The sequence below is a fragment of the Anas platyrhynchos genome, chromosome 4 (genome assembly GCF_047663525.1).
Source record: "Anas platyrhynchos isolate ZD024472 breed Pekin duck chromosome 4, IASCAAS_PekinDuck_T2T, whole genome shotgun sequence".
NCBI classification, from domain to species: domain Eukaryota; kingdom Metazoa; phylum Chordata; class Aves; order Anseriformes; family Anatidae; genus Anas; species Anas platyrhynchos.
In genome coordinates, this window is record NC_092590.1 from 23412034 (window position 1) to 23439132 (window position 27099).

A 27099-nucleotide genomic window follows, 5' to 3' on the forward strand; every position below is an offset into this window, starting at 1 on the left:
GTCTACTCGATGGATCAGACTTTTTAAAACATTTTATTGAATTGAACATTAGACCTGGAGAGCATGAAGTTGGCAAAAATTCCTAGGGTTCACAAATACTTTAATACTCATTACTGTAAGAGTGATTGGCATTAGCATATGGCACTAATGAAACAGAAATACACGCAGGGTATGTTTTTTTTATTTTTGTTTTTATTTTTCTATCATTAGCCGTGGGTTTGTGTTTTTTTTTTTAACTACAAACTTGTAAAATAAGGGTGTAATAGTATTAAAATAATTACATATTTCAGAACTGTCACAGGGCAAGGAATGTATGCAGTCCATTTTGAAAGAGACTGACTGTTTTAGTCTAATAAAAAAAGTAAAATGTTTCCTTGTTGAATTCATTTAGTATCTCAAGCTGATTTAAACACTTTGGGGGAAAAAAGCTTGCTTTAATCTACTTGTGGTAGACTGAGAAGTCTCATCCTTGTTAAACTGCATAACAGAACAAGCTGGTTTTATTAGTCATTTAACGAGGCCTGGAAGAAGTACAACCAATCTGACAAGTTTGCTCTCCAAAATTCAGAGCGTGAGAGGAAGGTAAGAGATGTTCTGAAAAGAAATAGCAGTTAAGTAAGTTGTCACAACAGCAGCGCCTCAACACTGAAAACTGAATCACGAGTATATTGTTAACTTACTTGCAGCTTTACGGAGTAAGGATGGACTTATGAACCCAATTGAACAACCTAATGAATAAATAACCTCAGATGACAGCAGCTGCCATGTTGTCAAAAATGCAGAAGCTGTTTCTCTTCTATGCAAGCAGCAGGAGGAAAGTTAACAAAATGCCTTCCCCCTCCAGCAACCCACAGTGCCTCTGGTCTCTCTCTAAATAACCCCTCTACCTCTGATTCTGCACTGATAAACATGTTGAAAAACACATGTGGAAGTAGCAGTTCTCTTTTAAAAAAATTATAAACAAACTACTTTGAATTCATACAATCCATAATTCACATTTCACAAGCTAAAGCCAAGGATGCACTGGTGAGCCACAGATTTCATATACCATAGCAGCCAAAAGTACAGATGATCATTTCAGATTCAGTTTTCATGACAAGAATTTGACTAAATGGGAAGACCGATTACAAGTGTCTAGATTTTATCAGTTCAGAGACACCTGGTCGAATCTTTGAAACATTGTTTTCTTGTTTTGTGTACAGAGGACTCAATTTTCACATAATTTCCATGTTTCTGTGAAAACCATAAGTTAAAATAACAAGATATTGTTTTTGCAGTTTAACTGACATAGCGTTACTTACTGCATCAGATCTCTTGGCAAGACCAAGACTTGATTTTATTTATTATTTTTTTTAATCAAGGAATAAGAATCCAGGGTCACATTCTAAAATCCTGGCATATTCTGCAGCCATAATTTGGTAAGAACACAAGAGATGCACAGGATCTAATGCTTCTTTGTGCAAGGTAGGACTCACCTTCTTTCAGTGCTTTATCCATGTTGTGAGAAATGACTACTCTCCTTGACGGAACAGAATCGTGGCAGCTCGCAGGCCAATTACTCTGAAATTCAAAGAGAACATTCATAAGAAGAAGGAATAAATCAAGAATGGCAAAAATAGAACTGGAATGCAAGGTGGTAAGAGTGTGTTATTTTTATTTTTAATATAGATATTGGCACTCCAAATGATTAAAACACGTGAGTGTCAGTTTTCTATATGTACACCATACATTGTACACTAAGCACACACGGATGCCCGTTGTTGGGCATTGCATGTTCTACAACTTGTCAGATTATCTTCAGGTTGCTTTGCTTGTGGAAGGGAACTGCATCCAATTGAAACTCAATGCAAGTAAGCACAGGACATGCATTTAATAGAACAGCTGAAAATCCTACACTCGGTACTTTCACACCTTTGGAAGATGTCAGAGAGAGACGTCAATAGCAGATAAAAATGTTTACAGCCTACTGCCATGGCTTTCATTTAGCCTCAGAAACCACTTTTAAAATAAAATTGAAGCCATTAGCTCTCTTACAGTAATTTTAAATCGCATTCTTTTGGGCTTCTTCCTTCAAAAACATGTCTGGCCACTGCATTTTAAGCTGATGTACAATACAAACATTTGTCTATTTTGAAGCATTAGTGTCTAAACAGGTGGGTGGACGAGGAAACATTTTTCAGGGTGTAGACAGAATTCTGTGATCCATGCTGTCCCTGTATAGAAAGGGGTATAATTAACATCAGAAATAGAAATCTGTCCCTGCTGCCACTCAGCTTTTTTCACTCCTCTTGATGGGAATTCAGACTCAGAGATGTAACTAACTAAAATTAGTGGTGGCAGACAGTTTGGGAAGGGGCGTTAAGAGGCAGCTGTCCGGCTATACCAATTCATTTCTTACACAGAAAAAAGAAGAGCACAGCTCCACTGCGAGGAGATGGCACTTCCAAAGTGACCAATGACTCCAACATCCCCCAAGCAGAGAATAGGAAAGCAGTATAAACTTCACGGAGGGGTTAAGCAAAAACACCCTTTCCTGTTTTTAAAGGCATGACGCCGTTATTTCAGCTGGTTTGCAGTTTACTACTCAGTGTATTTTGGTGTAATGTTCTTCTACAGCAGCTGGATGCACCCAGTCTGGTATAAAACACATCTAAAGAGGCGCAGGTGAAGGGGTCTCAGCACAACAACAAAATGAAGCTGTTCAGAGACTCTCACACCTAACACACACCATTCCCGCAGACACTTTCCAGGCTGCCAGAGTCCTCCTTCCACCCACAGTTAATTTCTTCCAGCATCTGGGTGAGCCAAAAAACACCCTCTAGGCTTCTTCCAGTCACTGCTGCCGTCTCAGCCATTTTTCTCCCTTCTTGACAAGAGTACCAATGGCAAGAGCAGGAAGACTTCAGCATGCCTCCACATGCAGCCCTTCTCACCCCTCCTTAACTACTGTTTCAATGCAAATAACTGTTTAACATGGAGAGGACTATCCAATTAATGAACCACCAGATTTCCACGGCCCCCTTTTACCTGAACACAACGCTGGTAGTAAAAGCTTAAGCTGTACCCACCTAAATGGTCCCCAAAGGTATTTTGATGTCTGGAAAGAACAACCAGGAGTAGCGTTTGTAAGACTCCAACACATCACATCTGACTTACTTTATCGTTCTTCCTCCACATCAAGCTGATTTACTGCTAGTCATACAAGTGCTTCAGGATTTTTCTCCTTGATTTGCAGCAGGATGTAAGATGATTCATAACCACACAAATTTAAAAGAGAAGGGACAGACTCGCAGATACTTTAAACATCCCTAATACATTCTGGGGGGCAAAGGAAAGAAAAAGGAAAAGAAAAAGGGATTCAGAGACCTCTGCTAAGCAAAGGTGTTCAGGTCTTTCCGTAAATCTAGCTCCTAAGCACGAGGCCACAACCCAGACTGAAGCTAAATGCTGAGCATACTCAATCTTCTCTAAGACTTACACTAGCTTGGGTACACTGCAGGATTAACCTTTCTGCTAACCTGAGCCCTAACTGCACAGAGGTCAGCACCCTCAAACCCCCAACTTAGACATCAACGCTCCCCCTTTGTGCACAGCTTGCAGGAAGTGTTTTTTCCAGTCTGCAGCATCAGTAAGTACACTTGTGAGGCACTAGCCAGATTACTCACTTCAAAACTAGTTTCAAAACTCCAGCTGAGATAAGAAAATTATAAATGCTGAGCTCTACTTTTGTCTCCTCACCAGCCTCTCAATTCAGGACTTCTCTAGAGCAGAGAAAGAACACACAAAGGTTTTAAGAGTGGCTCCACAATTGTAACTAGCTCATTCCACAACGCAACAGCATGGAGCAACATACACAATTCCCCAAGGCAGGCTTCCAACATCACTTGATTTTTTAACATTTCAGTCTTGAACGCTCAGATTGAGAACAAAACGCAACCATTGCCTCAGTATTCAGCAGGCAGAACTTCACTGAGATACAAACTCAAGTTTCAGTTTGCTAGAGTACTTCATTGGCAGTGCTCTCTACAGCTGATACATCTGATTTCTAAAAGGCACTATTTATTTTAAAGGAGAAGCTGCTAACAGCATTGTTTAAAATGAGAAAGTTCAAGACAAATGATTAAAGAGAAATTTAAAGGTAAGAAGCAAATGGCCATTTGCGTAACGGCAAAATCACCACTGCTAATGTAACTACTGAAGAAAAAAAAAAAAGATGCACGGCATATTGGCTTTTCTGAGAAATTTCCCATACCATTACAGATACTGCATACAATGGCATGAACAGTCAGAGAAAAATTACCAAGCAAGAAAGAAACCTATTTTCACCTTTGTTTAAAAGCAAATTTTCCAAGACAGGTAAGAATCAAACGTATCAATAAACTCAAGCATTTAAACGCATTGAAGTGAGGCTGGTTGGGTTTGTTCAGGCTTAAGAAGAGTTAAAGGGAGACCTACTGCTGGCACCAATGACCAGATGAGGGTGAAGAGAAGGAGCCACACTTTTTTACAGCTGTATAGGACAAGGGGCAAAGGACAGAGGCTGTGACATAGGAAATTCCAATCAAATATAAAGTAAAATTACTTTAATCACAAGGCTGGTAAATACCAGAACAGCAGGCCTGGAAGGCTGTGGAACCTCCCATCCTTGGAGATATTCAAGACTGAAAAGGACAAGGCACTGAGCAACCTTATCTAGTCAGACCCACTTCGAAGAGGAGGTTGGATTAGGTGACTTCCTGAGGTTCCTTCCAACCTGAATTATTCTGTGATTCAGGATGATCCGTCACATCTGTGAACTTAATTTCACACCTGAGAACAGACCAGATCTTGAATTGCCTTCTCTCAAACAGCCGATCAAACCTGTTTTTTATTTCAGTCTTAGCAAATTGCATTTAGCAAAATCTATTAAAACTTAATAGCTTAGCACTGTTTTTGAAAAATTCTGTGTCTGTGAGAATAAAGATGAATCAGCTAAATAAACAGTCACACCTGAGTTGGACAACATATGGCAACAGCCACCTTAAAAACCACAGTGACAGCTTGCTAACACGGGTTTACAGCACCTGTGATAACAGAAGGATTTCAGAAAATTCACATTCCAAACTCAGCTTTATCAACTGAGAGAATGAAAAATCCAGCAGATTTCACTGGAAGGTTTTCTTCCCACCCGTCTCAAGTCAGATGGGAGAACGCATGCAGATGTCTCATCTTGCAGAGAACAGGTTCAGCTAGAAAGCCTCGACTTGGATGCTTTCACATTTTTCTTCATGCCACTCATCTGCAAGAAAACAGTCCTACATTTCATGAAACAGTTGGCATGACCCTTACTGAGCCAAACACGTTCATAAATGGATTTAACTTAGTCCAAAACTGTAGCTTAGCTGTTCCTTAAAACCCAGTATGTTCCCACTACTCCTGACTCGTAGGAATGGAGCCCAGTTTTGGTTACTTAGGTTACTGACAAAGAGGAATGAGAGAAACCAGCCTGAAATTTACTTAAGATTTGACAAAGTGACTTACAAATGATGGAGGAACACATTTGGAAAGAACACACAAAGAATGAAGTTGCTAACAAGTAGGGACGGCTGCTTCCTGGAACAGTTTAAGTTTTCCCTCAACTCGCCTTTGTTTATGGCCTGGAGAGAAAAAAAAATAGGATGTGTGTATTTCCTGGAGACTTCTGAATAATGCTCATTGTTTGATACTTTTGAGAATGATTTAAGATGCAGACAACAAAAGTTTGAAAGGCCCAGGAAAATAAATAAATAAAAAAAAGACTGGCATTGAACTTAAGACAAATTTATTGCCTCCATCTCCTAGAGAAGCAAAAATAAAGTTAATGTCATTTATAGGTTTAAAACAATTTAAGTAATTTAACATTAGCTTCGACAGGAAAAATAATAATTAAGAAGGTATTTCAACAAGTACCCTACATAAATGGTTATTCAGAGGGAAGACAGAAACACCTTGCACTATTGGTATATCAACCTGCAACACGCAGGCATCAAATGCAAGCCTTAAACCATGACAGACAGACGCATGGCACAGGCAAGCCACACACTTCCTTATTCTACTGTGGAATTAAAGCCAGAAGCAGAGAAAAATTAGCAATTATTTCTATTACATTAAATCAATTACAACAAAACTAAAACAGCACTCAGGACAGACCACACAACATGCTGCACATGTTTAATCTGTGCTCTACGAGGCAAGGACTACATCTAGTGCAGCAGACAAGAACTCTCCAATTACTCATCACTGCTTGCTCCATCGCCCACTACCCCATTAACCTTCTTCTCTTTGTGTAACATACATCAACATCAGACTGGACTTCTATGATAGAGAATTACAGCTTCAGATAATACTTTACTTAATTCTCCGTCAGTTCAGCTTCAAGTGAGCCTGACAGATGTTTCCTTACAGTAGTGAATACTACTTCAGTCATGATGCAACACTCTGCCTGCCTCCCTTATGTTCCTGGAAAAGAGCAGACCATACACAGACCATGTCCCATCATCTCACTATTCATTCTTCTGTGGTATAAATGAAAACAGTCCTATCTTCCAGAATGCAGAGGTTTCAGTGATTACCCGACCTAAAGAGGAATGGTTTACCTGCATCTTCATTTTAATGCCAGATTCAAGAAAAATCCACATTCAGTGATGGAACAAGACTTTGGGAATATAAAACATTGTCATAGAAGTCCCCCTACGTGGCCAAAACTTAAGAGCAAAACATTTAAAAAAATTGAGAGCTACTGAACAGCATCAAAGAAGAGTAATCGAATATGTCAGGAGCTGAATTTTAGAGAAACACTCAGAACCATCAGCACTCACAGTGCTAAAAACAGGACATTAGAGTCACTGAGCTTTTTGCTGAAAACAAAACAAAAGCCAGCAGCATTTGTTTATTTTCTGTTATTGCTGTGAGGCAAACCAGGTGGCTCATTCTCTATAGAGAATATCATTCATTTAATCTGCATTTATAATGCAGCACCTGAATCTAATAAAGAACTCCTTGTTGTTTGCATTACTTAAATGCAGTTGATAAACCAACCACATTACTTAGAGACTTTGCTTTGAATCAGAGTCAAAATACTGCAAAGAAAACTCTGTCCTGCCAGTTTTTTTGGTGAAGTCACGACTCACACTGGAAATGTGGGAAAACGTGTTCTCCTTCCCACTGCCACAGTTAATGTGACTTTTCATGGAAGTCAAAGCCATCTCCCCCCCTACAACTACACAAACTAACAGCAGTGCTGGGAATGAGCTTGAATTAAAAAAGGTGGCATGTAACAAGTCCCTTCCAGAGCAATCTTTGGTGTTAGCACATCTGCTCGCACTTGAGAGGTGAAAATCTCCTTTGGGACTTACACATTTTAACTGAAGTGCTATTGGTTTGCCATGCCTTTTTGCTGTCTTGCATCTCGCTGTCCTCCTCTGCCACAAATTATCTGGTCCTAGAATGGCTCCTGAACAGTGACGAAAAATATCCGATAACGTAATGTTCAATTTCACAGTGTCATTTGATTGTTATTGTTTAAGTATGAATAGGAACTACTGGCCAATATTATTAATTCCTGTAGGTATGTGAATGAATAATTAAAATTATAATTTGACTGTACATCTCTCTTCCATTCTCTTTCATGTAAAAATATTAAAAGAATACAGGGGAAAAACAGTCTTTGTGGGGAACCTAGAGCCCAGCTAACCTTGGGATCAGAGCTCTCACATAGAGATAAACTATGTTGAAAATGCACTTCATCGTGAGAATATAAATGCATCCCTTTCTTTGCAGTTCTCAGCAGGTTTCAAATGCCCTTACCGAGATACCCAATTTTAACAGAAGTGTTAATCTTTCAAGTCTCAAAGGGGAAAAACAACATTTAGGACAAGGCAAAGCTTCGTATTTGGAAGGATGGGTTTCACTAGAAGCAAATTCAAGCACGATGAAAAAATTCACGTTGCTAACTCCAGACTTGCAGTGTTGCCCTTCCTCACCTGCATTATTCACTGGCATGAACAGATTCATGAAATTCAACAGCGCTAAACTCGCACTGTAAGTACCTGTAGAATAGAGAACTTAACAAAAAAACTCTGATTTTTCAGCACAGCGTGAATAGCTCGATCCGAGTCCCTTTGAAGTTGATTGAGTACTCCCACTCACTTTCCAAGAGCCGAGCCTGACTCCCACTAGAGTAAATATTTATTACCGTATGCTTTTTTTCCCCTCATATGTTAACCCCAGTATGAAAATCGTTCAAAGAATGATAAATGAGCATATCTGCCTCGAGCTCACATACATATAACAAATGCAAAAGAAGATTCTATCTGTAAAACACACACACAGAAAAGTATTACACCAACGTAGCGTTCTTTCCTACTCTTGAAGGACGAAAGATGTGGTAAGGTTGAAGGAATTCTAGCTTCACTGTCTTCCTGCTACCAGCTCCCAGAAGAGACAATACAGCATCATCAGGCCCCATGACAATGGGAAAGTAACAACTGAATGATAATAAGAAGGCAGAAGAAGAATGGGATGTATAATAAAAAGATTAACCTACTTTTTTTTTTTTTTTTTAATTAAATGTACAACAGATACTTGCAAATAAAAACCTTAGTGGATGGCCTACATTTCTATATGCTGCTTATCCAGACATTATTATTTTTTCCACCTACATGTTGCTGAAGCACCAATCAGGAAAATTGCTAAACATACACAAAATGATGTTCAGAAGAAGTACTTCAAGGAGCTTGGGAGACTTTAAGCCATTTTGTGTCAAAAAAATATATATGTATGTATGTATATATAAAAAACAAAACTGTAAACTGAAGCCATGAGAAACCCAAGCAAGACGCCTGGAACTATAGCTTTTGAAAAGAAAGGGTAAAATACCTCACTCCTTTTTAGACAATCCCTTCCTTTCATACAGCCAGATTAAATTTTGATAACAGTGCAGGGAAGGAAGAAAGGAAAGTTTTTAACTGGATCAGAGGGAGAATAAATAAACAATCCCAGAAGGAAGGCTGGAGTTGGTACTGCTGCTTTGGCAGGGACTTTCAAACACAAGATTTCAATTCTTTTCTGAAATAACCAACACACACCACAGAGCTCCAACAGATCCAAACAGCACGTACTAGACCATGCAAAACAAGAGCAGGCGTGCAGTACCTATACAGGTGAATCCAATGGATGGGCACAGGCAGAGGAAAAACAACAAGAAACAGGCAGAAACAGACCACAAAAACAACACTCACAGAGGGCACAGTCATTGAAATGACTGCATTTGTCTCTGGACATTTATACTTTCCCTCCTGTTCAGTGGGCTCAGCCACTGTGTTTTTCACAAAGAGAAGAGCTATAAATTCAATTTGTTGTTGTTTTTTTTTTTTTCCTTCAATGCTGGACTTCCCAAATTAAACTGATTTTTCACTGTTTGTTTTCACAAATCTGCAAGGCTGCCCCTCATTGCAGCAGTTGGGAGATTTCAGTTATTAAGTTTATGGAAAGGTTCTTTGCAGTACATATACAATTTGTTCTCTTAGAAGTGACTTAATACACACACAGATGTTCAGAAAAGGATGCCAGCACATAAGTGTCACCGGAACTATAGCACTGCTGCTTAAATATGCAAATCTACAAATCTGAAGAGATTTATTAGCGATGCATTTTTCCCTTATAAGGCAGCTGAACGGTAAAATGCAAAATCAAACCATCCCCTACTAACCAGGACTCCTTAGGAACTTCATACGCATCGCTACTACAAAAACCAGCAGAACCATCCTTTGCTGTGCTCACTTAAATACTACATACGGGACAGGTACCTTCTGCCTATCATTTGCTGACTTTCTGCATAACATCTTCTCATTTTTCTTCTTCTCCCGTTCATTTGCCTCTTAATCTCCTACCCTGAGGCCAAAACCCGTATAACACGCACCCACTGCCACAACTGGATCGTAGACACCCCTCTGCACGTTGTATTACTCGCTGAAGTCACCAACCCCCAGCCAAACCAACCTGTCTACAGACAACAGCGTTCTGCCAGCTTCCCTTAAACACGGGCCTGGAAAAATGTACTCACAAAGACAGTTTCCTTCCCTCCACGGGTCAAAGGAGGGAAAAATAAAGCAGGGCTGCAGCTCGTTAGCAGAGCTGATCGGCAAGACGGCCAACTACAGCAGTGAATGATGCCTGACAGGTCCTCTGCCCTGTCAGCACCCCGTGCTTTCTGCAAGTTCGGCTGCAGACGAAGACAAGCGACAGCACAAGTTATTTGCCTGCTGCTGACACGAACAAGGCACGGACCAGGCATAACGAGACGTAGCTAGGCTGTACGGCGAGGTGGCACAAACCATGCCCGTTTTTCCTCCCAGAGCGCTCTCAGATACCCCGTGTGATGCTGTCAAAGCGACACAGCGTTTGGGTGCTGCTTTCTGCTGCCGAGCACCTCACCTGCTAACACCCCACCGAGATCTGCGCTCACCAGGGAGCAGATGGGGGCACCGTACCAGAGCCCCCACCGTGATGCCCAACACCAGGTGACCCTGATACCGGTGTGCAGAGCTGGATCCCCGCTCCCAGCAGCAGCTTTCCAAGCCTGGCTTAGGAACAGCTCTGGAGAGACCGGAGCGGATGGCAGCCAAGTAACTTTGGCTAGCTCCTCTACCTGGACTCCCAACCCTTGTGCCACCCGCACCCCGACAGGCTGCGGGGCGTCCCCTCTCTCAGCCCCGAGGCTTTGGGGGGTCCCGGGGCGCCACTTACCGCCGGCAGCCGCGGCCGGGGCGCAGCGGGGCGGGCGGGCGGGGGCAGGCGGCGGCGGCGGCGGCCGAGCAGGCCGAGCAGGGCGCCCAGCGCGGCGGCGGCGGCGGCGCAGCCCGCGTAGAGGGCGAGGCGGAGCAGCGGCAGGGCCAGGCAGAGCGGCCCGCGGCCCCCCGCCTCCTCCTGCCGGCCCAGGTAGGCGACGGAGGCGGCCAGCAGCGCCAGCCCCGCCGCCAGCACCAAGCGGGGCGCGCCGCGCTCCCCGTCCTCTTCGTCTTCGGCCGCCTCCTCCTCCTCCTCCTCGTCGCCGCTGCGGCTGCCGTGCGAGCACGGAGGGGGAGCGGCGGTGCTGGCGGCGCCCCCCGTTGCCTCGGGCTGTCCGGCCGTGCCGCTAGCGCTGTCGGCGGCGGGGAACATGCTGCTCGGGGCGCCGCGGGCACGCAGCGCATCTCCCGCTAGCCGCCGCAGCCCCCCGCCGAGGCGGCCGCTGCCGGGGCCCCTCTCCTCCTCCTCCTCCGCCTCCTCCGCCGCCGCCTCCCCTTCGGTCTCCGCCGCCCGCCGCCACTGGCACCGCTGCGGCCGCCGGGGGAGCCGGAGCTCATGCCCGGCGGCGGCGCGGCGCGGCTCGGCTCGGCTCGGCTCGGCTGGGCTCGGCGCGGCTCGGCCGCTTCCTGGAGGCAGCCCCGGCACGGGGAGGAGGCGGAGGCGGGGCCGGGGCTGGGGCTGGGGCCGGCCCGGAGGCCCCGCGCAGGCCGGGAGGAGGCGGGCGGCACCCGCAGCCCCTCCGCAGCAGCCCTGTGCTCGGCCCCTGAGCCTAAACAGCGGGGTTGTGGGGGTAAAGAGGTGGTGGAGCGGGGAAAGGGGACGACAGCGACCCCACTAACCGGCCCCAAGGGGTGCCCACCGCTGCCCTGCCGCTGGAGATCCGTAGCGCGGCACCTGGTCCTAACAAGTCCTGAGGGGGGCAAAAGCTTTGCCATGTTCCACACGGTTACCGTGCTGAGGCTGGAGGCACCCTGAGTTATTCCCATTCAGCAGTCGCTTCTGTAAGGTTAATGCTACAATTCCTATGAAAAAAAAAAAGGGTGAACGCCAAAGCCCTGATCTTGTGAATGCTTAGATCCGTGCATGCTTACATCTCTCTATAATCTCAAGAGCGCAAGCAACCACTTTAAGCTCTGAATTTTCCAGCGCTTCTGAGATATTGCACAAGTCAAGGCCAGGAGCTGGAATATTCAGTTACAGCCCTAACATTGCTCTCCAGAGATCGTTTAGGGCTCAGTTTGTGGCGCACAACTGTAATGGAAGCAAGGACAACACACAGTATTTTTAAGCTAGTTCTAACCTAACCCACAGAACGGCCTGACTTGTGTATCAGATTGTCTCCATACATACGTGTCTTTTCCTTTTAGAGTTTTGCACTGAAATCTATTTCCTCTCAAAATAGTGAAGTAGTTTTGTGGTGATTTCAGCCCCCATTTCAGTCACTGACCAAAAGAGACTTTGCTCCTTAAGCTGATCCTTTACGGTAGTTTAAATATAGTTTTATTGTACGGTTTATTCTATTTAGTGGATGTTAAATCGCACAAAGCTCATGTAAGCACTAGCTCAGACCATCCAGGGTGTCCAAAAGTGATTACTTGAGTAATGTGTCTAATGTGATTAAAGGTGAAAATCATCATATGCAGAAAGTGAAAACACTACTGCCAGTGCCAAAGCATCCCGATGCTGCACCAAAGGGCTTGAGGTACAAGGTTCTTTCAATATCTCTGGTCATTACAACCAACAGAGAGATTCTTGCAGAGGCCAAGAGCTTTTGGAGAAGGCCCAACATGCCAGAAGGTTTCCTGTAATGTTATTTTACTCTCATCAGGTAGAAAACAAAAAGCAGAGATCCAACTCCCAGCACACAATTCCTCAGAGTTCAGAAAATATGAGGCTCTGGACTACATTCAACATCTATTCTGGCATCTCAAGAGCCACACAAGAAACAAGACAGAGTGTGGAGAGGCCTTCTACAGCAAATGCATTCAGGAAACTGCCTGGGCCTCTGTCAAAACTACTTAAGGGAATTAAATTTTTAAATTAACCTGAAGCAGGGCTTGTAATGCTGTTAGTTCTGTGTAAACAGAGATTATTTTCTCATTAGAGTATTAATTCTCAGAAGTGGAGAGGAAGATAAAAAATAAACCTAACTACAATGAAGGTTTAGTCCTGCAGTGCTTACGCACAAAAACAGTTCTTGTCTGAATGAGTAATCCTACCAATTTTAGTCAGGATTTACACATCATACCCTGAATTAGATGTATCTAAATCAGTTCAAGTGTATATCCATAGAGCTAGAGGGAGCTTTGATTGTTTTTCTTTTAGTTTTTAATAAGATTCTATGACTTTCCAACCTGACATACAGTTCCTAATATTTTAGATGATGTCCTAGCTCCATGCAAGTCAGTGGCAATTTTCAAGTTCAATTCAGTGTTATTTGAATTCCCCCTTTTGTACTTTATAAAATACATTTCTGTAGAATATAAAAAGGACTTCAGAAGTGATTTTTTTGGACTGGGGATTATGTTATTATCTTTCTATAACTATTTCAATCCTTCATGGAATTAGTTTGTGAGATAAGCTATTCAAACTCTACCTTTTTCAAGCATTACAGCAAATATATTTCCTACAAAGAGAAGAGTTTATCTCATTTTAAAACAGAAATTATGTCTAATTTGGGTGAAGAGTCAGCATCTTCACTTTTCTCCTTTGAGCAAAGAGTATAATTAGCTTGTTTATAACATATCCTACACCAAGCCCCAAAACTGAGATACATTCCATTTTGTATCTATCCTTAGAGTGATAGTCTTGCAACTTTTAACTTCACAGTACTGCAAACTTTTAACTTTTATAAATTTGCACCTTCAAAATGTTTAGACTAGCTTAATGCTATAGCAAAGGCTTTCTTTTGTTTGCTTAGTCTTTTGTGGGCCTTTCTGGTTCCAATCATGTTACTGTAGAGGCTGGCAATTTACTACTATCACGTACTATCTTTCTGATAAGCTCCATTCCTCCCTTACTAAAAATTAGTTGAATTGCTCTCATATGAAGAGCACTTTTTATTTTGTTGCCTGAATTTCTGCAGAATATGTAAGTTAGGCCAAGTACTTTACAAATATTAACTGATTTTTTCTTGTTATACATTTTTATGAGTGGTGTATTTTGCCTGTTTGCAAATAGGAACTTGATGCACAGGAAAAACAAAGGCAAAAGTACCTACTTAATGTGTAATGTGAGATAACAGAGAGACTTTTTGGAATGCTCAGTATTTTGTAGTACTTGGTGTTTTCCAATTACAGCTCCCACTGATTTCTACTGCAGTTGTGATTATTCAACATTTCAACACTGAGTTGAGCAAGGTTCCTGAAAAATGAGAATGAAATACATCATGAAATATGAAAAGTTAATTGAAGTGAGTTGAAGAACCTCCATTAAACACTGTAGCAGTAGTAATACAATCTAGTTAACACATGGGAATTCAGTTACGTTATCAGGAGATTTTCTTTCTGTACTTGTAGTATTCTGCCACGTTCAGTGTATGTATTTTAAAATGTGTGTTTGTATACATGCGCACATACATACACATACTCTGTGTGTGTGTCTATATTCATGTGCCAAATTAAACAGGGCCGTATACACAACAGTTGTCTTGGCTGCACAGCCTGATTCAACTCAAAATTCAATATGCTCAGCAAAAAAAAAAAAAAAAAAAAAAAAAAAAAAAGAACAAAAAACCATGATCATGTCATTAAATCTCTTTCATAATGAATAACAGGACCATTTTTGTTTGTTTTTTAGTTTTGAATCTTTCTTTTCACGGTTCTATCCTACTTTCTTAAAAAGCCATATTGTTGCTGTTAGAGGCACGCCAAGGTCTGCTATTTCAACTGCCCCCCTCAAAAGAGCCGGAATCTTTCCCACCCTCACGCAGGACACTACCACTTACGGTGGCAGACCATTAGTGGTAGTTGCCACCCGGCTCATCAGCGCCAGAAGTAACGAAGCTCTGCCTGAAGGCTTCATCCGTTTATCTTCAGTAATTACCGTGAGATTCAAGGATGTGGAGATGAGGGTGAATCTTGAGGGAGGGTGAATCTTGTGTTCGGGTAGAAACAGGTACTTCCCTCTGCTCCTCAAATTTGTCTCCATCACCTTCATGTGAGACCTCATCACCTCAACCAGGAGCACCATCACCTCAGCACGGGGACCATCACCTCAGCCTGAGCCACCACCACCTCAGGGTGGGCGCCATCCCCTCATCGAGCACCCCAACCATCTCCCCCATCCCCGAAAGGCTGAGGAAGGAGGGGAGGAACCCGAGAGCCCCCGCCCGGCCCTCGGCTCCCTTCCCTCCCCCTCAAGCACCGCCTCTCCCCGCCCGGCGACGCGAGGGGGCTGGCCCGGGCGGCGCAGGAGGCTCTCAGCAAGACGGCGGCGAAGCGGCGCCGTTCCCCCATTGCCCTGCTCTCTCTCGGCCCGGCCGTGTGAGTATCCGCCCCGGCCCCCGCGCCGTTACCACAGCGAAGCCGGGGGGGGGAAGAAGGCGGCGGTTGCTCGCCCGGGGCTGCTGGCCCGCTGGGGTCCCTGCCGGGGGCCGAGGAAGGAGCTCGGAGAGCGGGTGTGTGGCGTTTCCCTTCCCCCGCCTCTGGTCAGTTTTGCCCTCAAATGCCAGCTCGAGCAAGGTGGGGAGCGCGTTTCTTTACTGCTGCTGTTTATTTGTGTGTTATTTTATGAGGGAGTTCGCTGTCTCGCTACTTGGGTCGCCGCCTGAGCGACACGTATGTGGGTGTCCCTCGGGTGCGTGCTGTATGGGGGGGCTCCTGCTGGCCCGGAGCCGCCGGGGTAGGCACGAAGTCAGCCGAAGCGATTCCTGTAAACAGCTCGTCTCGAGTGTGGTAAAAATCATCGCGAGTTGCGTCTTTGTCGTTTCCTCAGGGCGATGGTATTGTAGCCCAGGGCTGTATTCTTCATTGCTGGGTCCCAGGATGGGAACCAAGTAGTTTGGAAGAATAACCAGCCGCCAAATAACCAGCCACCCGTACGGATTTGCGTGGAAGCCACAGAAGAGGTAACTGTAAATCCTGGGCCTTCCCTGCGTATCGTTTGTGTGGCCCCTGCAGTAGGGCAGAATAACTGAATCCCTTCCCAAGTCTCCCAGCGAGATGATACAAACAGCAACCTGTGTCGTGCTTGTGAAGCCCTAGTTTTTTCTGGAGTTCTCACAACATATTAAGAAAGTTAGCACTTTAAAATATGTTATGCCTTAAGACATATTAAACTACAACTGAAACTATCTTTAATGCCTTGCTGAAGTGTTTCCAGTGTTGTTCTATTGAATCCAGTTTTTTAGAAGCTGGTTTTTGTTACAGTATGCAAGTGCTTACATTTGTCCCTTCATACTACAAAACATACAAGAAGTATTTAGTGTTTGCATTTGGACATTTATATATTTATAAACCTTGTGGTTAAAAGTTTGCAACGTTCATGGAAACATAGCAGGCAAGAAAGCTGCAGGTTGGAATGATTATAATAGAAATAGCAGTACTAAATTTCTGTTGGAGCTCTGCATTTGTCTGTTATGAGGTGTTCAATAGAGAGCATCAAATGTGTTTTGTGCATTATTGCTTCTGTGGAAAAAGTGGTTAATCTCTTTCTCCAGTATAGGAAGCTTCTTGGTAGCGACTGATCACTGGAGTCATCAGTGGAGGGAGAAAAAAGTTGCACAGAAAGTGAAATTCTTCAGAGAAACTGTTTGAAGACTATAATGAAGTCATAGTTACTAGAAAATTAATCACCAGATGTTAGTTGAAGAACGGATTCATAAAATAGTCTTCAAATCTTAGGACTCATTTTTTTGGAATGCTTGGAGCTCTTTCAGTGCTTTTTCTTAGTTGTTTTGTTGTGCTTGCGTTGTTCCTTTGTGTTTTCTCAGCCTAGATATTGCTTGTAATGGTGTGAAATGGAGAGTGCAGAAAAGGAGACAACAAGGAATTTGGGGATATAAATCTAGAGACTTGACCCAGCAGTACATAGAAGTACTTCTTCGAGGAGGCCTTCAAAAATTGCAGTAATATCTCCTCAGATTTATGGGAAATGGGTAGGCTGTTATGATAACAGGTGTGCCCTCAGTGCTTCCACCAGAGCTGCCCTTTAAAGCATTTTCGTTCTTTGCTTTTCTGGTCTCATGCTCAGCCAAGCCTGGTGATAGTAAAGGTTTAAAACAAGCCCTATCTTTCTTGACACGGAGGTATTTCCCATCCAGCAGTCTGATGGTGGTGGTGGGTGGTGATTTGGTGGTGGGCATTTGGCAATCTTGAAGCGTTTTATTTTAGCAACATAATACAGAGAATCCCAGGAAGCCCACCCATATCATGATGCATTTAAAAGACAGCCTTGTGTTCCAGTATTTTACCTGTATTTCCATAGTAAGGCTTCTCATCTGAAGAAATGAAGAAGTCATAAAAATATAATGCAAGAGGATCTCAAGAGGCCTTTACCTCATTTGCCCTGCACACACTCTGAGGCAAAGTGCATGTACTGGGACTGAGCGGTAGTTGTTTAAGCTGTTCTTTGTGTATTGATTTGGAGACTGTACTAATGTAGTTCCCTCTGCTCACCTGTACCAGTCAGGGCTTCTTCCTCTTGGATAGAAGAAGAAGCTGAGAATACGTGAATTACATCTCATCTTTAGCAGCTGTGGAGAACGTGGTCTGCATCTCTTTAAGTGTGTGTGTATTTCCCCAGGGGTGATAACAGGTGTCACAGGTGTTTTTAACAGGCATTTGGTGCATTGTGGGCACAAAACTTGCATTTAATTGATCCATGTGGAAGGACAGCGTGTGTATGATGTGGATGGTCAGCACGTGGATGAAAATGTCTTGACCTCTATTTGGGCTTTATTTTTGAGCCCTGGCTTCCCAGCTGTGGCAGGTGAGCACCTGTATATTCTCAGCATTTTTGGCACACATCTCTACTGTTTGCAGTGAATGAGGCAGGAGCACAGGGCAGACACAGGTGGTTTGTTACAAGGTGGGGATAATGGGGCAGTTATTGCACAAATACTGGTGATTTTTTTTGTGTTTGAGTGGTGTACTTGCAGCAGAAGGAAGAAAGACAGAGTCCCTAGGCTGGTGCACCAGGGTGATGCCTCGTGTAACCCCAGCCTTTTTGAGGTGTATTTGCTCAAGTTTTGCACTAAAGGAGGAGTTGTTTTTTATTACCTTGCAAGCAGTGGACCCTTGCAGGTAGGGGGAGCAGCGTGTGGCAGTCAGCCCACGGGTGTGGGTGGCATCACTTCTCCATGTTCACAAGCAGGGCCAGAAGCTGCTGGTGTTTTTATCAGACAGCATATGATTCCTTGTTGTTTATTTTTATTCGAAGTTGCTTCTGTTCCCTCTGGGTTTGGAGGGTTTGCTGACAATTTTCCTGGGTTTCTCAACAGTAAGCAGTAGCAATGGCCTTGTTGCACAGGCATCATCGCAGCCATCTTTTAAGCTCAGTAGCCTCCAACCCAGGTTTTCCTCTCACGAGAATGAGGTTTATTAAGGAGCAAAACTAAACCAACCGCTTCCCACAACATTTTCTAGGATGCACTAAGGAAAAAAAAAATCTGTGCTTGTTTCTTCAGCAAGCGTGTCCTTGTGGCTGGAGCTGGTGTCTTTCCTTCGCAATCCTGAGTCCTATGAGAGCTCAGGAGAGATCTTCCCAGCAGGAACTGTGGCTTCCTCAGTCATCTGCACTCCTTTTGTTTGGTGGGAACATAACCAAGCAACCTGTGCTGGAGAACAGAATTACAGAATGAAGAATATGTAGCAGCAGGGAGAGCGTGTGAGTCAAGTCCTGAAGCTACAGGTCCACATCCCTCGGTATATTTTGGCTTTTCATAGTAGGGGAATGTTTTTTTTTTGATCAAGTAGAACTATTTTTTTTTTCTTCTCCTTCTTGTACATTAACTTCAAGGCCTTTGCCCTGCGGTCATCCAGGGCTCTGTGGTGGTCATGTGCTCTCGTTTACTCAAACAGATGATGGCAATTGACTGTTCCAGGAGCTTCTAGTGCCCACTTGCTGAACTGAATCCTTGCTTGGGATCGGCAGGACACCCAGGACTTTCTGCTGGGATCCTTTTAAAGGATTCAGAGTACTGTGGAGCATCTCCAGTGGGTCTGCCTCTGTTTGCAGATGGTCAGAATGCTCTTGTGAGGGCTGACCTGACACATGTCTGAGAGTTAATAGACTGTATTTTACAGCCTGCAGAGAAAATGCTTTTCCCTTTGAGTATGCAGCGGAGAAAACCAGGGCAAGGGGGGGGTGAGGAGGAAAAGGGGCAGCAATGGCAAAATTTTCAGTGGGGAATTCCCTCATGGGAAATAGTTTCCTGTGAGAGATCCTTCCTCCTTTGCATGCTGTGTTGCTGTTGGTAGCAAAAATGAAACCTCGCGTTCAAGAGGAGGTGAGTAGGGCTGTGTGTGCACAGCGAGGCATGTGGCTGGGGGCAGCTGCACTGCTTGATTTCGAACACATGGTGATTGTATCTGAGAACAAACTAAGTTTTAGTTCAGTCTGTTTTACGTATTTTAAGATTCATACTTTCCTCTGTTTTCTCTCTTATAAGCAAAACAAGTCCTCATAAGTTGTACTTTTCCAATCTTCTTAGAAATTTTGTTGCATCTTCCTAGACGCTTTCAAATTTGCTCACTTCTTGTTTGTGTCAGCCAAAAACGAAGGAGGAGGGGCAGGAGAAAGAGGGGAAGGGCCAGCTTTGAATTAGCTTGCTTTTACGTGGTAACTTGTTCACTGATTATCATTCTGCACGTGGTAGTTAGACGATGTGGTTAGCGTTCTCACCCTTTCCAGGTACACCATAGAATTCGGCAGTCAGCATTAGTGAGGGGTTAGGATCCCTGCCAGCGGGGCAACAACTAGAGCCAGAGGATTTGGGAACATCCTAACCAACATCTGCCACTGGCAGAATAGAACTTTAATTAAGACACTTTAACCTTCCAGCCCCTTAGCTCTCAAACACTTGGTTCTGCGGTCTGAGATTGGGAGGGTGGGTCTCTGCTCTGGAAAGCTGGAAATTTCCAGCTAAAAGGGGAAGCAGCGACTGCGCAGGCTGGGAGAGGCTCTCTGGCTTTGTTAGTTCTGCCCATATCGAGTACCAACAATATTTACGAAGGAAAGTTGATAACCTTCAACCAGAAGGTGTCTTCTTATTGCTTCTGATAGAAGGTTTCATGACAGGAAGCCGCAGAGGGCATACATCTTTTGAAAATAATTGCAATGGTTATTAGAATTAGCAGTTAATGAGAAGTGTTTGGTCCTGTTGCCAGTTTACTGGGCTTTCAGGATTTCACTTGTTGGTTCTATATTTTAATGAATGTTCCCTTAGCAGAACTCTGTACTTCTCACAGACATAAAATGACGTTCTGCCCTGTATAGAAAGGGCTGTGTGTGCACAGTTTGTTTATTAAATTAGACGTGGTTCATCAGCAAAATTGCTTATTCTGTATTGCTGCTGCTTGGCAGATTCCAGCTCCCTTAAAGACCTTCTGGCTGCGTGAGGGGAATAGGAACAAAAAAATACCATCTCTTCATCTGTTTCCTCCCATTTGTTTTTAACAGAAACTACAAAATTAATTAAAGTTTAGCTTGTGAATGATCAGGAGTGTCAGTGAGAGAAAGGGACCAATGTAGTGCATCTGTTTCCCATTAAGAAGAAGGCTGAAGTAGTTGCGGGGCTGTGCCAGAACATGGAAGGAGCGCTTGGCGCTGAACTGACTGCTGCTCCTCAGGCACAGCAAGGCTGATAACTGCGTTTCTTCTGGTAATGGCAGTCCTTATCCATTAATCAGTTCTGGCTCAGGCTTCACGGAGAACTCATGGTTCAGCGATTTGTAAGTCACGCGATGTGGGAAGACGTGCTCCTTGGCTGGTGATGGAGGTGGGCAAGAGTTTAAGGGCCCCTTGCTGCTTCCTGTCACATTTTGTCACCTATTCTCTGTCCTCTTGCCACTACCTGGAGTTAAATCCCTTCTTCACTCAAGAGGTTGTGTTCAGCAAAGAAACATCTGAGAAGTCTCAGTGCAACCACTTAGTATCTCATCTCCTGTAATATAATCCTAGTTTACTTGCACTTTCTGAACTGGGCAGCATTACAGAAGCAAACAGTGGGTTACACAACGGAGTTTGGTATTTCAACCTGTACTAGTGAGTCTTCATCCACCCGCAAACCTGGTGTTGCCTTATCCCCTTGCGCTCCTGTACGTACAGCAGTGCTAACAGTGGGTCACATCCACGTGCTTGAGACAAGTGAAATATGCCATGTGCCCACTCTTACCAATCAGCCATAACTAAGCAATGTTGTGTTATTGTCTTCTGATTCTTCTTCTGTGACGTACATTTTCATATATTCAAATACATCATCCTTTTAGGAAGCTGCTCCAGGAAACCTTGCAGGAATTTGTATGGCAGTTGGGCATTGCAGGCTGTGCAACCTTGCCTGAAGCCAGGGATCACAGCGAGTGACGTGCATTGGAAAAGTTTCCAAATTCCTTGTAGTGTTTCAAGTTAAGGGTTCCCAAGTGTTTTATTCCTTTGTTCTGATGTTCTGCAAGGCTTTAGGTGCTTAAAGAGTTTCTCTTAAGACACCAAAATTGACATTTGCTTGCTTTTTTCCCTAGCGTTTTCAGGTTTATACAACATCTAACCTTATTAAATCTCTTCAGTTCTTTGTCTTCATGGATTTTAAAACCACAGGAGATTCCGTACCTTCTACTTTTGTACTGGCCTTTTTGTACTTGGGGTGCGTATTTCAAATCCCTGAAGGAGAGCAGTATTTGAGAAGTGGCAAGATAACTGAATGACGGTGACCTTTGAAAAATCTTGTGTTTTGAAATAACTTTAAGTAGAGGCTTTCTTGGGAATAGTCTTGCACTTTCAAAGCAAGCTTAGGAATTCCTTTTTCACCCTTGTTTGCCATGGCAACAAATTGTATGGGTTTAAGGGAGAGCACCTCTTGAAATATTCTCGTTCTCCTGCCTTGCCTAGTTGCTTCTACTGTCTTTGTTCTTGGTTTCCTTGAGTCTGAAGAATTTAAAATGCAATCAATAAATACATCAAATATATATATAACCTGTGACAAATAGTAGGAGAAAAGTGCTTCTAGCTAGCTGGGAACAGCGGTCTGTGTTACTATTTCTGTTTTCATTGTATTTTTTTCTTTTTAGTTCCGTATATATCCTAATAACGAGTGGAAACTGTCATATCCCCCCTACTACATACACAATTTTCATAGGATCTAACACCGTGTGTTTCCATAAGAAGTATGACACAACAGGAGCAGATCTGTAGAGCGTACCAGCACTGAGGACCTGATATATGTGCTATATGCATGAATTATCCTTTTGTTAGGATGAGCTGTTATCCAGTCCTGTGGAGTGACTGGTAACTACTGGTGTGGGTGTGCTAGGTTAGTGCCTGGAGCACACGTTAGAGGTTAGTTTCATCTGAAACGAATCAGATTTGCTTACTGTGCTACACAGCGCATTGTAGAGGACGGACTGCCAAGAAAAGCAGGCTCCTGATCCAAACTGAAAGATTAATTCTGACAAACCCTGCATCTATTACAGTTTAACCTAGGGAGCCATGGATCTTTGATGTAAATTGAAATTGCACCTCCTTTTCATTCTTAAAGTCCACAGTTTGGACCGCTGCCTCAGCCAAGGTGAGGACCACCGCACAGACCCAAGGTTTCTAAAATAAAACCCAAAGCAATAATACAGAGAGGTTCTAGCTTAAAGGGACAAAACCCAGACACTTCAATTACATGCTTGTTGTAGTTAAGGCACTGTACCATCAAAAGTGTTTGACAAATTCCTTGGGGATGAAAGTGTTGAAATCATGATAGTTTTTGTTCGTGTAATTGGCCAAAAAGTAAGTAATGCTTACTGGCCTAATAGAAGTACATAAGCCATGTACAATAAAGCAGAACCAAATTTCATTATAAAACTCAACTACGGAGCTGTCCCTAGCTATGTAACATAATTAAATGCAGAATTATAAATGACAAGAGCTAAGAGAATAAAGAACAAAACTATTATACTGAAAGTGTGCTTGTATCTTTTCTTATGCTAACCGTTGGAAACCTTTTCTGATGGTTGCAGGAGACACTTGGTGTTTCAGTATGGATCGCTTTGAAGATGTATCAGATGGTGAAGTGGATCATGCTTTCTTTGACAGTGATTTGGAGGAAGAGAAAAAGAAGAGTGAAGAAAATGGTGAATGTATAGAGAAAGAAAGTACAAAGGAAGTGATTCTTTCAGACCCTGATTTGATTGCTAATACAAAGGATGCAAACTGTTGTGAGGAGGAAAGCAAAGAGAAGCAGGAAGATTTGCAGAAGGATCAGTCCCTAGAAAGCAACACAGACCACCCAGTGGATGCTTCATCTTCCTCACTTTCTCCAGCTTCAGAGAACGCAGGTACCTCTGGAACAGGATCTGCAGCAAGTAAGGGAATGCCGGAAAGTGTTCTGGCTGGAATCCCCAAAATAGTTAAAGAAGGTGAAGAAGACTATTATACAGATGAAGAAGACAGTAGTGACGATGGCAAAAAACAGAAGGTTAGACCAAAGTCTGCTAAGCAGTCAAACAACGCAAAAAAGGCTAGCAAAAAATACACTAATATCAGTTCCTCCTCCTCCTCTTCTTCCTCCTCTTCCTCCTCATCTTCATCTTCGAGCTCAGATACAGATTGCTCTGATACAGATTCTGATAGCTGTTTATCGGATTCATCACATTCTTCCTCAAAGAGGAATGCTTGTAGTGTAGCTCTTCTGTCTCCAAAACAAAAATTCAAGTCATCAATAAAAGTAACAGAAGGAAAACCAAAGCTTGGTGATTACCTGGAAGAGTCTGAAGACACGGTGACCGATGTAACACCTCTGTCAACTCCAGACATCAGTCCTATCCAGTCTTTTGAACTTGCAGCTTCAAATGACAAGAAATTAAAAATAAAAAGACAAGAAAACGTGAGCCAAGAACTATATGGTAATTTTGAAGAATTTAAGTACAACATAATTTCTAAAAACTGTGAGGCTGGAAAGTCCAATTTTACATGATTTTTCTTCTCCCTTCTCAGATTCCGAGTTTGACCGCAGATATAGTCGAAAAGTCTTGCATGATGCCATGGACCTGAATCAGCTTTTGAAAGGTAACTCCTACTTTTTTTAAAAATAAAGTATGACATTTGTATGTTGTTGGGAGTAATACAGAACTGAGTTCTAATAGAAGGGAAGGGTTGGGTTTTGCCAGATGTATTGTAAAAATGTTTGAAATTAAACTATGTTGAACTCTTTGAATTCTCACGTATGAAAACAGTATTGCTTGTACAGTGGAAAGAAGAAGCATATGTAGGAGCCCATGTGGGTATGTGTATACATAGAAGTAAGATGTACAGTGAATTCCCAGGTAAGATTTGATTTATTAACAAATTGAATACTAGAACTGTACGTGCATTTTAACAAGTCATGGCTTACTAGATAATGCCACAACTTATTATCTAAATTAAAACACTAACTTTCCTGATAAAATGCTGGATTCTCTACCTTCTAAGTTGAAAGGTAGTCCAAAACCACATTACATAATAAAGAGAATTCACGTTTAATCAAGTATTTAAACTTCTAGTATCTTTTTGATAGCAAAACAGAATTATTTGAATTTTCTTACAAACTGTCAGCCTTTTGAAAAATGATAAAGTTGGGTAAAGATACTTGGAAGAAATAAGATCTTTACTAAAAATTTGAGTGGTTACTTCTTGCTAAAAGAGTTACTTCACATTAAAAATAGACTCTGAGAGAGAGCTTTGTATCTCTTTTGCTACATTCATTCCAAACCTTTGTTGTATGGGTTGAAAAAGCGTTGGATAACTTCATATGTGTATTTTAAGATCTACACGATGATTTTGCTCTTATTCTTATTGCCCAAAGTTCTCAGTAGTAAGCTCTGTAGAGTAAAAGACTCAGGTCAAGAAATCTGCTGATATCAAATGAGGTAAGAATTTTATAGTCTGGTGCATTTCAAGCCTAGTTGCTATATTATGGTAGATCTGGCATGGTGAAAGCTGCTTGTCATTTTTCTTTACCTTATACCTCGCTAGATTGAGCCTATAGTGAGGAAGGTTTCAAAATATGTTGCATGCATCATCTGACTTTCCTATGAATAGAGATAAGGATTTCACTTACATGGAAATTCAGATCGTAAGAACAAAGCTGGCCATCAAGAAAGGTAGAGCTGATTCTTGACTCTGGCAGTCCTTGTGCTGGAGCAACTCCTTCCTGCTAGAAAGGGCTTCAACCACTTGTCAAAATGTGATGTTAGAAGAGGTGTTGCTAGGCAATTGAAATAATGATGTCCTGCATCTTTATTTGTTTCTTGATAGCAAGAAGCTATTTAATGACTGGCAACCATGGGAAGATTCATCACATCCCTAAAACAAATGGGTATTATAGCTCAGAATAAATATTCTCAGAGACGAACTTGTTTGAAGAAGGGAGGTTTTTCCCCAGACTGAAAACCGGTTCTAAATAACAATAATAAAGATTGAGTAATGAGAAGCAGAATTCATACAGTCTGGCAGTTAATGTTCCTGATTAACATGCATATTACTCCCAAGTGCCTCTCCAAGTTGGCAAGCACAACATAGCTTAATTACTTTGGGTATTTTGGAGTTTAAATGGGGCAGGATTATTAATGGTGGAAAGTAACTCATCTGGGAAAATAGGAGCTCTGAATTAGTGCTTGCAGGTTTTTCTGTCCTTTTTTGTGTGTGTGAATCAGTTTCCCCCACTCCTTCCTCCTGACAACCTGCATGAAATGTCTGTGCCTATCCAGTTCTGATGAACATGACTTAGACTGTTCTCACTTGAAGCACAGTTCTGAGTGCATGAATCAGTATTTAAGTGATCATCAGGATGGCTCAGATTTGGCTTTAAAGTATAAATTTTTTTCAGTAATCGATACTGATGGAACAGTTTAAAATTGTTTGTCAAATGTAGCTGAGTCTAAGGATTTATGGCAGTTGTGTGAGTCTGATTTCTCAAGGTCCCCAGAAATTTGCAGGATATCAGTGTCATCTGTTACTGTGATGTTTCTAGGAGATATGCAGTGATGCAGCAATTAATTTTTATACAGATCTGTACATTGGTGGTGTGAACACATGGGAAGACCTGAATCTCTTGTATTAGAAAATAAACATAAGAACAAAGAAAGGGTAGAAATCTATTAAAGGCTAATGATGTTCATACAAGTTCTGATCTAGAGCAGCAATCTGGTTTTTAAGCAAAGAGGTGGTTCGTGTATCTTAAAATATCATTCATTAAGTATTTAGAAGAAAATTTGAAGCTGAATTAGAAATGAGCTACTATAGCTTTTCTTCTGTCTTATACACCCTTGGTACGTATTTGTGCTCTTATTACAAACTATTCAATTTTTATAAGCATTTGAAAAAAAAATCCATATTTAGACTTAAAAAAAAATGCCCTTGTTTTGCCTAAAGCTAAGTGTCTATCTTGATAAACGTTAAAATTTAGGTTATGCTATTGGGAATAATTTGAAATCTCACAGATAATATAATCTTAGTTTGAAATCACATGTTCTCTATGCAGTGTATTGCTGTTTGAATGCTTTTACTTGGGAATTACCATGCAGCTCTACTACTGATATTTTAAAAATATTTTTAGTGACAAGACGTGTGAATGAAAAACTGATAATGGTGAGTGTCAATACTTGGTCGCTACATCTAAAAGTTGTCTTTGTGTGTGTGCTGCTACTGAGGTGAGCATTTCCAAGTACTGCAGCTTGCAGTGAGGCCTTGATTCACCCCATGGAAAATAACTGAACTAGTTTTAGTTAAAACAGCAGAAACTTACTTGGTAACTGTAGCTGAGAGTGAACTGAAGATTATGCTTGATAGCTGGAGAGGAGCAGGTTCTGCACGTTGCCAGAGACAAATAAAGCAATGAATGTAGTCCCTTCGTTTATTGTGCTGGAATCAAGATCTGTTCTACAGAAAAGGAAGCAGTGAGATGAAACGTGCAGTTTTTGGAGCCTCCTGGTTGTGCGGCTGCATTGCTGTGGCTTTGCAGCAGGCTGATGAAGGCAGGGCATGGGAACAGAGTATTCTTGAGAGCAGATGTAACATGAGGAAAGAGATAAGGAAGAACTCGTAGAGCCCGGGTATCTGTAAGCTGCCATGTCAAGATACGGTGTGCACAGCAACTTTCCCCACGCCGTTTCT

The 27099-nt window shown here is 42.6% G+C and overlaps 2 protein-coding genes across 9 annotated transcripts in view; one reads left to right on the forward strand and one right to left on the reverse strand.

Annotated features, from left to right (window-relative positions):
* SNX25 (sorting nexin 25) overlaps positions 1-15056 on the reverse strand; it is an 82178-nt gene extending 67122 nt beyond the window's left edge. Inside the window, exons 1-2 of one of the 4 annotated variants that reach the window (XM_072037226.1) lie at positions 14851-15056; positions 1476-1560 (exon numbers count right to left, since the gene is read on the reverse strand). In XM_072037226.1, coding sequence (XP_071893327.1) covers positions 1476-1560; positions 14851-14997 — 232 coding nt within the window. In that variant the 5' untranslated portion in view covers positions 14998-15056. Of the gene's footprint in view, positions 1-1475; positions 1561-4582; positions 4699-10764; positions 11440-14850 lie in introns of those variants that run through there. The other 3 variants (XM_072037227.1, XM_027456272.3, XM_072037229.1) reach the window with 3 other exon arrangements.
* Positions 15057-15157: 101 nt separating this feature from the next.
* Positions 15158-27099, forward strand: part of CFAP97 (cilia and flagella associated protein 97) — a 28482-nt gene continuing 16540 nt past the window's right edge. Inside the window, exons 1-5 of one of the 5 annotated variants that reach the window (XM_027456275.3) lie at positions 15273-15290; positions 15742-15874; positions 22968-23852; positions 23944-24015; positions 24183-24272. In XM_027456275.3, coding sequence (XP_027312076.1) covers positions 22988-23852; positions 23944-24015; positions 24183-24272 — 1027 coding nt within the window. In that variant the 5' untranslated portion in view covers positions 15273-15290; positions 15742-15874; positions 22968-22987. Of the gene's footprint in view, positions 15291-15327; positions 15489-15741; positions 15875-17583; positions 17737-22967; positions 23853-23943; positions 24016-24182; positions 24273-27099 lie in introns of those variants that run through there. The other 4 variants (XM_013106862.5, XM_038177967.2, XM_013107018.5 and 1 more) reach the window with 4 other exon arrangements.